We start from the raw sequence: 12,169 nt of genomic DNA on the forward strand, positions 1-12,169 counted from the left end.
AAAAAAAAAAAAAAAAAGGTATGCAGTTTGGATAAAAATATAATTTTTAAAAAGTCTTTTTGTGTTGTGTCCATCATAAAACAACTTTAATGTATGCACTGCATTTAGTTACGATGGGTATTATTTCACCACACTTTGTTCTAATCACTTACACGTACGACAACACTTTGTTACAATCACACGTATGTTTCTCACTGTGGGCTGTAGTCAGAAAAAGTCAGAAACACTGCCTTATTGTACAGTGTACACACAGAGTACTGTTATAATGCAATAACAAAAGTCAACAAATCTATGAGTCAATAAAAATTTCAAGAAGCCTAGAAATGTTAACAGTCTAGAGAAAGGCTGTCCAGCAGAACTATCTGCGACAAAAGAAATATTTTCTATCTATGCTCTGTTGTCCTATATAGTAATATGACTAGTCGCATATGACTAATGAGCACTTAAAATGCAGCCAGTGCAACTAACAAATTATATCTTAAATTTCTATTTAATTAAAATGCAAATATTGCATGTAGTTGGTGGCTACCATATTAGACAGCACTGCTTGAGGGTTTGCTCTTATCCATTCCAGGTAGGTAATTCAACCAAACATAATCTTACCTAAAAATATGGCAAAGTACTTCATGTGAAAGTTGATTCATATAGTCCTTTGTTTCATCTGCTGTCATTTCTTCCGGAATTTCATTATTCATAATACATGTTTTCACACTTTTCTTTCGTGGCCCCATTGCTGTGCAGTCTCCAGTATCAAAGAGAGAATCTTCCCTTGTTTACTTGAGTTCAAAGCACCTGAAAAGGAAACAGAGAATGAAGTGAGTAAAAAAACACACTACCTATTAAAACCCAGGTTAAAGAATGTTTATTTTAAAACACAAACAGGCAAAGGTATCACAATGGTACACATCACATTCAAATTAATAAAAATATTTGCTCTGTGCAAGAAGCACAGAACATCTTTTTCTGAAGATAAATGGAGAATCAACTTCTGAAGAAAATATAAATAGGCATTATTTAGAATGAGCAAAAGTCCAGAAATCATGAGTCCTGTGTTTTAATTTGTACTGTTGCTTCTTAGCTTATTCACTCAATTTCTCCAAGCATCAATTTCTTCATATGTAATGTATAATCATTAAATGAGGAATCAAAACCTTTTCTAGCTCCAGGAGCTTGTGATTCTACGACTGCCCCTAACACAGCAGAAAGTAGAGGAGATTCTTGGGTTCTAATCTTGGATCTGCCCCCAAATTACTCCTATAATCTTGCATCAATCTTTAAAATTCTTCATTCTCCCACCTATAAAGTCAGGAATTAAGACTACACCAATGTGTCACAGACTCCTTTGTAAATCTGATAGAAACTAGAGAATTTCTCCTAAAAAATAAACATAAGCTTGTTATACAATTTCAGAGAAAGAATGAAGCATCCCTTCTCCCTCTCAATACTGAGAAGGTATTTCACTTTTGTACCACATGTACTTTTTTTTTTCCTTTTTGAGACAGAGTCTCACTCTGTTGCCAGGCTGGAGTGCAGAGGCACGATCTTGGCTCACTGCAACCTCCACTTTCCAGGTTCAAGTGGTTCTCTTGTCTGTACCTCCTGAGTAGCTGTGACTACATGCTTGCGCCACCACACAGCTAATTTTTGTATTTTTAGTAGAGACGGGGTTTCACCATGTTGGCCAGGATGGTCTCAATCTCTTGACCTCGTGATCTGCCCACCTTGGCTTCCCAAGATGCTGGGATTACAGGCGTGAGCCACCATGCCCAGCCCATTTGATTTTTAAAATAAGCTTTAGAGAAGGAGAAAGAAAGAAAGAGAAAAGAGGAGAAAGGGAGGAATGGAAAGGGAAAGCAAGAAGAAAATGGGTTGAGTGAGCACCCAGATGGTTTTTTGTTTTATTGATCAGCATGCAGAGTTAACACCTTGACTCTCAAATTGTCTAGGAATATTTTAATAATGGTGGTACAGATATAGGAAAGTTTATAGGAAATATTGGTCTCTTTAATATTAATGACTTTGTAGATGGAGGTGACACAGGATGAAAAGAGGTGCATTCACATTCATTTAAATATGCCTTGGCACATTTATTTTGAATGCTACTTGTGGATCTAGCACTGTAAACAAAGGGCCCAGAAGCAAGTGGAGTCAGACAATCAAATAACCATGCAAATGAGTTCGGAATTACAGAGGGAGATAACTACTACAAAGAAAGTAAACACAGTTCTAAAGCCTCATGTAACAAGGGACCATGGGTCACTAAAGGTTCTCCTAAGAAAAAGACAAGTGAGCTGGTAACTGAAGGCAGAGCAGGAATTACCACCACAAAAAGTAGGAAGAAAAGCATTCTTGGAGATACGCAAGCATGTGCTGGATTCTGCAAAGGGGCTTGACTCTTTTAAGGAACTGAAATAAAGCCAAAGGTATTGGGGTACAGAGGATGATAAAAAGCGAATAAGATATGGCTGAACTGCTAGCAGGGGTCTTAATCCTCAATGTGACAGGAAACAACTAAAGGGTCTTAAAAATGAGAGAAGAGCAATATACTGCAAGGGCCCAAGCATTCAGGCATCTCAGTGAGAGAAAGGCACCAGGTGGGCAGAGGGTGTTAAAGTATATGCAGTTCCTGAGGTTCCTTTGCTTCAGTAGTAAATGGACACATTACTAGGCTAAGTAAATCCTCATTATTTTTTGTACCTGTGTGTGCGTGTGTGTGTGTTCTGGTCTCTTCCCTCACTGAAAGGTTATGTGCTATTTACTTCTTGAGGCTGTCAGCATGCTTGCCTCTCATATCCCAAACACACACACACACACACACACACACACACACACACACACTTGAGGCTGTCAGCATGCTTGCCTCTCATACCCCAAACACACCCCCCCCCTCATTTGTTGTTTCTAACTGGTATGGCTTGGGAAAACAGAGAAATCAATGTGTGTGAACTGGTATCAACAGGTACCTAGCAGTGTGAGCCTAAAAAATTCTGCAAAAAGTAGGTATATGGGCTACATTTGTGACATGTATCTTAACTTCTCAGAAGCTTATTCCTATGTTGTCTATCACATTTTGTCTAACAGGCCTCTGGAGAAATAAAGTTCATACTCAGAACTGTCCAAGCTAAAAGAAAAGTTATAAATAAACTTGCCTGCTTCTGATTATATCACTGCCCACCTTTTCTTGTTTACTGCCCTTCCTCCTCCAAATGAATCTTTCCATCTTGTGATAGCTCCTGAAACCTCTAAGGTTACATTGAACATGTAGTCAACAAATCCAAGTCTCTTTCAGTGCTCCCCCATCTGACCCATTTGTATTTCGGGACACTGCTGACCACTCCTTTGAAACCCTCTCACCCTTCAGCTCCCAAAGTGATATATTCTTGATCTTTATCATTCCTCTAGGACCACTGCTCAGTTTCCTTTACTAATTCACCCTCGATCCCTCTTCTCCTTGGGCAACTATACCCAATTCCAAGGATTTGGCTACTACAAATACACACACACACACACACACACACACACACACACACAGAGAGAGAGAGAGAGAGAGAGAGAAACAAAAAAAAGAAAAAAAATTTTCAACTCTACCTCTTACCTCTCCTGAACTCTGAACTTTATTTCCTCTGCCTATCAGAAATTTTCTCAATAACTTGAACATCCTTCAAAAACACTATGTCCAAAATGAACTCCTTCATATCACAACCACCCCCAAACAAAGATACACAGATATATACAAATAAACACACCTATTTTCCCTAATGTGTTTTACTAAATTCCTGAATTAGAAACCTTGAAATCATCCTATATATATCCTAACTTCTCATTTTCCACAGATACTTGACTGGCTATTCTTACCAATTTTATCTCAATATAGTTCTTACATCCATTCCCATTAGCTTCCAGGACTCAATTAACACTCATGTGCACTACTGAAATGACTTCCTACATGATACCCACCACTGTATCCTCAGGGTCGAAGACAAGCTTAGCAGACACTATGCCTGCTGTAAGTAATTTACTGAATAAATGCTTACCATGCTATGCTTCACACTGAAGCCACAGTTATCTTTTTAAAATAGTCCTCTGATTTATAACGTTAAGTGAAAAAAGCAAAACATAGACTACATCTAAAGTATGATTCTAACAACATAATTTTAAAAATTAAAAAGCTTACACCCTAAAAAATTTTTTTTAATGTGATAAAAAAGACTAATATGCTGTGTCGGCATACAACATTTAATGAAAGATGTACAACAAAATATTAAGTGGTAACCTGGAGGTGGTAACTGAGGTTTAGGAAAGCAGAAAAAACTTACTTTCACTTTTCACTTCATATATTCTCTAGCAATTGAAATTTTCAGAATGTTTTTAAGAAGTACAATATACATGGCCAAACAAAAAAATCGGCCTACAAGGAATCCTGGTTCACAGAGGATAAAATCTTTTCAATCTAATCTCAAAACACCAGATGTTCCAATCTTATCTTCTTCCAGTCCTTACCACTTGCTCTCAATACTCAGTCTAGCAGACCACTATCTTCTTAGTTCCCCCAAACAAACATTGGTGCTTCATTCCTAATATGGTATTAACTCTGACTAGAAATGTCCTTCTCTTCCCTCTTTGCCTGGAAAACTGCCTGTAAAAATCTAGCTTAAATATTAAGTCCTCCCTACTCACTCCTTCATTTGAGCTCCCTGTGGGACTTAACATATGCTTCCATAGTACTTTTTGTAGTGATTTATTAGTCATGTTTCTGCTAAAAAAATCTTGCCTCTAGGTGATAACAGTTCCTTGCTCACAATATATCCTCAAATATTTAATGTATGAATATCCATCAGTCTTTCCATTATTCTGTATACATCCAGTAGCTTCAAGGCTGCTGCTAAAAACCATTTCATGCTCCTATGAGGCATTTGCTACCATAGCACTCAGTGATCTCAGCAACAAGCTTAGAGCCCAGGCAATAATGCAATCATATTTTACTCCAATTATACACGTAACAGCTATTCTGTAACATGAAAAAGCCTCAACAGGACTATTAACCAGCAAAGACTCATCTACCCACAAATTACCTAGATGCTCAGATCAATCCTCCAGTTGTTATATTTTACCATATGTTCAGCTTCAAGAATCTTGATAATTCTTCATGAAGATCATGCTCTTGATTCTTCATTCCTTTAGTAAAAATCTTTTTTTAACTCCCTTCTTCCTCCTTTTTCTTTAAGTTTGCACCACCTAATAACTTAACATCTTCCTCTTCTGATTCCACCTTTGATTGTTCCCTAGGATTTTGCAATGTAGTGCTTTTGTGTGAATTAGATTTAGTAGCCCTAGTGCAAAAACTACACTTAAATTTTAGACTAAACACCCTGCACCTTAAATATCACTGAGTTTACAAAACTCCACGTATTGAAAATTAAAAAATATTTACTCACAGAAATTGTTATACAATATTACATTGAGGTTAGATCTCCTAGAAACTAACAAAACCTTCTTAACCTACAGTATCCTTTAACACTAACAAAAAGCCTAAATTCTAAATTATTAGGACTAACAAAATTTTGGGTAAAACTATTCATATTTCCTATATCACACCTGAAGACTTAGGTCTTTTTGTTCCTACTTGGCAGGTAGAGTAGTAAGTGATGCCCCCTGCCCTAAGCCTATTGTGGGGAAGGGACTTGTGGAGATGAAAACTGAGGTAATGGAAAAGAACTCTATTATACACAGGAGGCTGACAGGACTTATAACCAGGAGAAATCTACCAGCCCTCTCAAGTCCAAGTAGATGTCTCTGAAAATGTTCAGGAGACAAAAAGCTTCCTCAATCAAGAAATATTTTATTTTCCCCCACCCTTACTCAGTCTTGATAAAGGACAACAAAGTAGCTTGAGCTAAAGTTGGCTTCCTCTTAAGTGAAATACCTAGCGAGGCTATGCTGAGCATTTCATCTCAGGCATTGACGAACAGGGGCTTGGTTTCCCCATATGAGAAAGAGAACATGAAATTCATACAAAGTCCCAAGGAAGTGGTGATAGTATCTCTTTTTAATGTGTACCCTTCCTCTTATTTGCTTTTTTTTTTAGTTTGGAAGAGAAACCAAATCAAGTGAGGAGAAATTGCCATGACTAGGCCTTCGTGTTTTTTTCTCACTCCTACCTCCAAAATACCACCATTTGCCACTGAACACCCTGCCTTCACTTGAGAAACCCAACAAGGAAAGGGAGTGGGGGAAGTCCAGTTACTGGCAGTAAAGATGAGTTGGAGGGGGTCTTGCAGAGAAGTCATGGAGCACGAGGGACAGGTGAGTGAGTACAGGCACACCTTGTTTTAATTGCGTTTCACTTTATTGTGCTTCAAAGATAATGTTTCTTTTACAAATTGAAGGTTTGTGGCAACACTGCATCAAGCAAGTGTATTGGTGCCCTTCTTCCAGCTGCATGTGCTCACTTCATGTCTGTGTCACATTTTGGTAATTATCACAATATTTCAAATCTTTTCATTATTATTATATGTCTTAGGTGATCTATGATCGGTGATTTTTGACATTACTGCTTTAATTGTTTTGGCGGTACCATGAACCATGCTATGTAAGATGGCAAATTTGATTGATAAATACGGTGTCATTCTAACTGCTCCATTGGCTAGCTGTTCTATCTCTGCCCCTCTCCTTGGGCCTCCCTATTGCCTGAGACACAAAGATATTGAAATTAGGCCAATTAAAAACTCTACAATGGCCTCTAAGGAAGGAAGGAAGGAAGAGGGGAGCATCACTCACTTTAAATCAAAAGCAAGAGATGATTAACTTTAGTGAGGAAGTCACTAAAACCAAGACAGACCTGTTTTGGTCTGTCTTGAAAACCAAGACAGACCAAAAGATAGTCTTCTTGTGCCAAACAGCTAAGTTGTGAAAACAAAGAAAAAGTTACTGACAAAATTGTTACTCCAGTGAATAAACAAATAAGAAAGCAAAACAGCCTATTACTGATATACAGAAAGTCTGAGTTGTATGGATAGAAGTTCACACCAGTCACACTCCCTAAGCCAAAGCCTAATCCAGAGCAAGGTCCTAAGTCTCTGCAATTCTATGAAGGCTGAGAGAAGTAAGGAAGCTTTAGAAAAGTTGAAATCTAGCAGAGGGTGGTTCATGAGTTTTCAAGAAGTTGTCTCCATAATGGAAAAGCACAAGGTAAAGCAGCAAATGTTGATGGAGAAGCTACAGCAAGTTATCCAGAAGATCTACCTTAGACAATGGCTGACAGTAGCTACAGTACACAACAGATTTTCAGTATGTACAGCCTTCCATTGAAATAATACTCCATATCAGATTTTCATCGCTAGAGGAGGAGTAAATGCCTAGCTTCAAAGGACAGGCTGATTATCTTGTTAGAGAATGCAGCAGGTGACCTGAAGTTGAAGCCAGTGCTCACTAAGCATTCTGAAAATCCTAGGGCCCTTCAGAATGATGCTAAATCTACTGTCTGTGCTCTATAAAAGGAACAACAAAGCCTGGATGACAGCATATCTGTTTACAGCATGGTATACTAAATATTTTAAGCCTTCTATTAAGCCTTCTAAGATCTACTGCTCAGAAAATAGTTTCCTTTCAAACTACTGCTGCTCATTGACAATGCACCTAGTCATCCAAGAGGTCCATTAGAGATATACAAGGAGATTAATATTGTTTCCATGTCTGCTAACACAATATCCATTCTGCAGCTGACAGATCAAAAATTTTCAAGTCTTATTAATTAAGAAATAAATTTCATAAGGCTATAGCTGCCATAGACTGTGATTCCTCTGATGGATACAAGCAAACTAAATTCAAAATCTTCTGGAAAGGATACACATTCTAGAAGCTGTTAAGAACATCTGTGTTTAATGGGAGGAGGTCAAAATATCAACATTAACAAGAGTTTGGAATCGAATCCTCAGGATGACTCTGAGGGGTTCAAGACTTCTGCGATTATAGAATAGCAGGATCAATTTAAAAAAATGCTTCAGTGGAGGAAGTCTCTGGAGATGTGGTGGAAATAGCAAGAGAACTAGAATTGAATGTAGAGCCTGAAGATGTCACTGAATTGCTACAATCTCATGATAAAACTTGAACAGAGAAAAAGTTGCTTCTTATAGATGAACAAAGAAAGTGGTTTCTTGAGATGAAATCTACTTCTGGTGAAGATGCTGTGAACATTATTGAAAAAGATAAAGAGGATTTTAGAATACTACATAAACTCAGTTGAGACCGCAGTGCCAGGGTTTGAGAGAATTGATTCTAATTTTGAAAGAAGTTCTACTGTGGGTAAAATGCTATCATACATCGCATGCTACAACTAAACATTTCCTAAAAGGAAAAGCCAATCAATGAGGCAAACTTCATTGTTGTCCTAAGAAACTGCCAAGCCACTCCAATGTTCAGCAACCACTTATCAGTCAGCAGCCATTGAGACAGAGACAAGACCTTCCGTCAACAAAAATAGTATGACTCACTCAAGGCTAAGATTAACTGTTAGCATTTTTAAAAATCAAGTATTTTTAAATTTTGGTATATACATTATTTTAGACATAATGATGTTGCATACTTAATCGATTATACTACATTGTAAAATCTAACTTTTATATACACAGGGAAACCAAAAAAAATTGTGACATGCTTTATTGCAGTAATCTAGAACCAAACCTGCAGTATCTCTGAGATATGCCTGCATAAATAACAAGAGAGTGTTACCTATAAAGACTGTATTTTGCGGTACCAGGTGTTACTTATGGGCTTAGCAACTTCTAGACACTCAGACTCTGAACCTTAAGGAAATATCAGAATGACAGAATTATAGAATCTCAGAATGTCAAAAGTTGAAGAGGAGCTGAGAGCCTATCTACCCTCACAGTTCCCAATTTTTTGTGGGTCACAAACCCATCTGAGAATATGATGAAAGTGGCACATCCGTTTTCCAGACTCATGCAAGCAGAAATACAGACACAACTTCAGGAGGTTCGTAGTCACATACATCGAAGCTCATCCAGTGATCTCAAAATATTCAGATGGCCAAACAACCAGAGAGGATACGGTGACAAATCACTTGCCCAAGATTAAATAGTGTCAAGGTTCAGGCTGGGATATGGGCTTTCCAGGTTATATTAAACATCCTATTATCCAGTCAGTCCTCTGTCACCGTGGCTGTCTCCCTGCATTCCAGAGCAATGCTCCAGTGCTTGGAGAAAGGCTTCAAATGCTCTGATAGAACTGCCTCTGACCATACCCTACTTCACAAATTAAGAGTTTATGGTCCATCTAATTTATGCTCCCATGCAGTGGTCTATGGCCACCTTAGGTATACTACAGTCATTCTGTGGCTGCCTGCTCAGCTGACCTTAGCCACGGAAGCATTACTTTTGTCTTAGTGTTGCAAGCGCATTCTTAAACCAGAGTTGTTTCCAAAAAGTTTTCTTCTCCACCTATGTTGTCAATTCAAAACTCCTTCCCATCCTAAACTCATATTACTTTTCTTTATCCTCATCAAAAATACCCGTCTGTCACTTAAAACTTCCCAGTGTTCTCAATGATCCTATCTGGTCAAGGGCTTTCCTGCCCTTCAGGTTCCTAACGCCTTTCTCTGGCTTCAGCTTGCTCATATCAAAGTAATCTTGCAAGTCACCTAATCTGACCTCAGAGATCTTAAGTGACATCATTGAATATCTAGTGTATCTACTGACTAGGACAGCCTCTCCAGCTTAAAGAAATACCACACCGTATCCACCAAACTGCTCAGATAAAAACCATACATGAAAAAACCCCACAGGATTATGGTGCTGAATAAAGGCCTAGAATCATCCAGTTCAACCCTTCATTTTACAGATAAGAAAAGTGAGGCCCAGAGACGTTAGATGGCTTGTCCAAAGTCACAGAGGTAGAATGTACCAGTGATGAAGCAGGAATCCAGGTCTTCAACTCCTTTTAAATTTTATTTTCCTATACTACCTTATTTTATTTTAGTATACCGCTAATTTTACTTCACCGTATCAACCTCTTACTGGAATCTAGTTGTCCCTCTTTCTCCTCTACTATGCATTAGTATCTGTTTGACTAAATATAGTTTGTATCTCCGGGCACACAGCCATTGAAACAAAGAGGCACACAAAAGTCTACATTGTTTACCCAGGGAGGACATCAGAATTACAGCATCACACATTTCAAAGAGGGAAAAGAAGGCTTACAGATAATCTAACATGTTAATTCTCAAAATTAAGTTAAAAATTACAAGCAGATTTTTTTCAGTCTATGCCTATGTAATACGTATCTTCCAAACTGGACCTCCTCCCTCCCTGGGAAAATCGTGGCTTTATGGAACTATTACTTTATCCTTCACTTGTGCTGGGGGAGTGGGAAAGGAGATTAAAAACCAGTGACCTAATCCAATGTCTTTCTTTGGCCGATAAAAAATCTCAAGTTCAGAGAGAGGAAGGAGCCTAAAATAAACCATCAAGTTAATAGCAACTTTGGAACAAAAATAAGGCCTCCTGCTTTTCACTTTGTGATTTACATTGCTGGTATAGACGTATAAAACAAAGTTTTCCGGACAGAGCTTCTCATTGAACAGGAACCTTCCTAAGTGCCCAGTTGCCCTTGGCCAGCTTGGTGGCTGCAAAAAAAACACGGTAGAAATCTCTTAGTCAAATTCTGGCTGTGCAGAGTGCAGGGAGAACATGCTTTTCAGGTCTGTAAAGACTCCATGAAAGGGGAGTTGAGAATCTGATTTCCACAGCTAGGGCATGGACCTCAAAGGCATCCAACACAGATAAGCAATCTGCAACACTGAAAGGGTAATGGATCTAGTCAAGGTCACACACTATGTAGGTGAAAGGGGTAAAACTAGAATTCGGGGCTCCTGATACTCAGGCGTTGCAGCCTCTCAAAGATGTGTTCACTGCTTCCTGCTCAGGGATATGCCCCTCAGTACGCTGAACACAGGCCTCCTTCACTTTACTGGCAAACAACGACTTAATACTAAAATCATGAAATTCGTGACGCTCGGAGTGGGAGACAGTCCCAGAAGCTGTCCAGGCCAACACCCTTACCCATTTCATTGAGGAAAGTGGCGCTCAGAGACAGTTCTTTACGCTGGATTTGGGGACCAGGTTCAGACAAGGAGGCAAACCCCGCAAGCACGGCCTGAAAGGCCAGGAACCACAAATGCAACCCCTGATCTCTCAGGGAGCTCTAGGCCCAAAGCGGGCCAGAGGCCGAGCCTAAACGTTCGGAAGCTGCAGAACCCCCATCCAGCTACCTCAGCCCTGCCGCACGCACTCCTGGCTTTGCCACCCTCCTCCCGGTTCCCAGGCCCTCTCGGTCCCGCCTCACCTACTCCGACCCTCCGTCTGTTATTGTGGCCGAGAGGGAGGGACGCTACAGGCACTTCCCGCTGCCCCCACCGCTGAGGCGCTTCCGCTTCCGCCGCCGGTCGCCCATTTCCGGAGTCTTGTCATCCGGGGCTGGACTCGCAACCCGTGTCCATCTTGTGTGTGTAAAGAAGCGTCGAATCGCGGCAGCCATGTTCAGCGTGGCATTTCCGACGTCTTAGAGGTGCTGGTATTTCACGTGACACTAAAGCGCCATGCCGGAAGCACTGAGTCTGATGCGCCGGAACTAGTCTCCAGTGTGTGGTTTGGTCTTGATTTCCATCGGTGCTCGGTGGTCTTGGATAAGCCTCTAGATCTCGCTTTTATCATTTGCAAAGTAAATAGGATCCAATAGAGATTTTACTAGAATCATTCAGCTAAAAATGAAGAACTTTTTTTTGAGAGGAAGGACGGGAGCGCAGTTAAAGATGTTAATGTTAAATCATCCGTGTGTGATTTCAGAACATTGTCTTTGCACGTAAGTAATGGTATTTTACAGTCCAAAGGGATTTCACATCAATGTCATTAAAAACTCTACACGACTCTGACTTAGTAACGGATCAACTTAATCACCTTTTTCGTGGTTTAATGTATAAGGAATTCTCTTCAGAGGGTTTAATTGACTTGTACGATGTCACACAGATGGACTGAAATTCAGATTTTTTACCTTTTAAATTCTGTGTTCTTGCACTTATATACATATAATTAATATGGGCTAAAAATGCCTAGATTTAAATAGAGACAAATACTCCTTAGGAAAGTTAGTGTGCATT

At 39.4% G+C, this 12,169-nt stretch overlaps 1 protein-coding gene across 6 annotated transcripts in view; it reads right to left on the minus strand.

Moving 5' to 3' along the window:
* FBXO38 (F-box protein 38) overlaps positions 1–11,464 on the minus strand; it is a 53,835-nt gene extending 42,371 nt beyond the window's left edge. For all 6 annotated transcript variants that reach the window (XM_017531359.2, XM_017531355.2, XM_017531358.2 and 3 more), the window contains exons 1-2: positions 11,359–11,464; positions 604–792 (exon numbers count right to left, since the gene is read on the minus strand). In XM_017531359.2, the coding sequence (XP_017386848.1) occupies positions 604–731 (128 nt within the window). In that variant the 5' untranslated portion in view covers positions 732–792; positions 11,359–11,464. The remainder of the gene's footprint in view (positions 1–603; positions 793–11,358) is intronic.
* Between the last annotated feature and the right edge of the window lie 705 nt (positions 11,465–12,169).

The sequence above is a fragment of the Cebus imitator genome, unplaced genomic scaffold (genome assembly GCF_001604975.1).
Source record: "Cebus imitator isolate Cc_AM_T3 unplaced genomic scaffold, Cebus_imitator-1.0 Scaffold71, whole genome shotgun sequence".
NCBI classification, from domain to species: Eukaryota; Metazoa; Chordata; class Mammalia; order Primates; family Cebidae; genus Cebus; species Cebus imitator.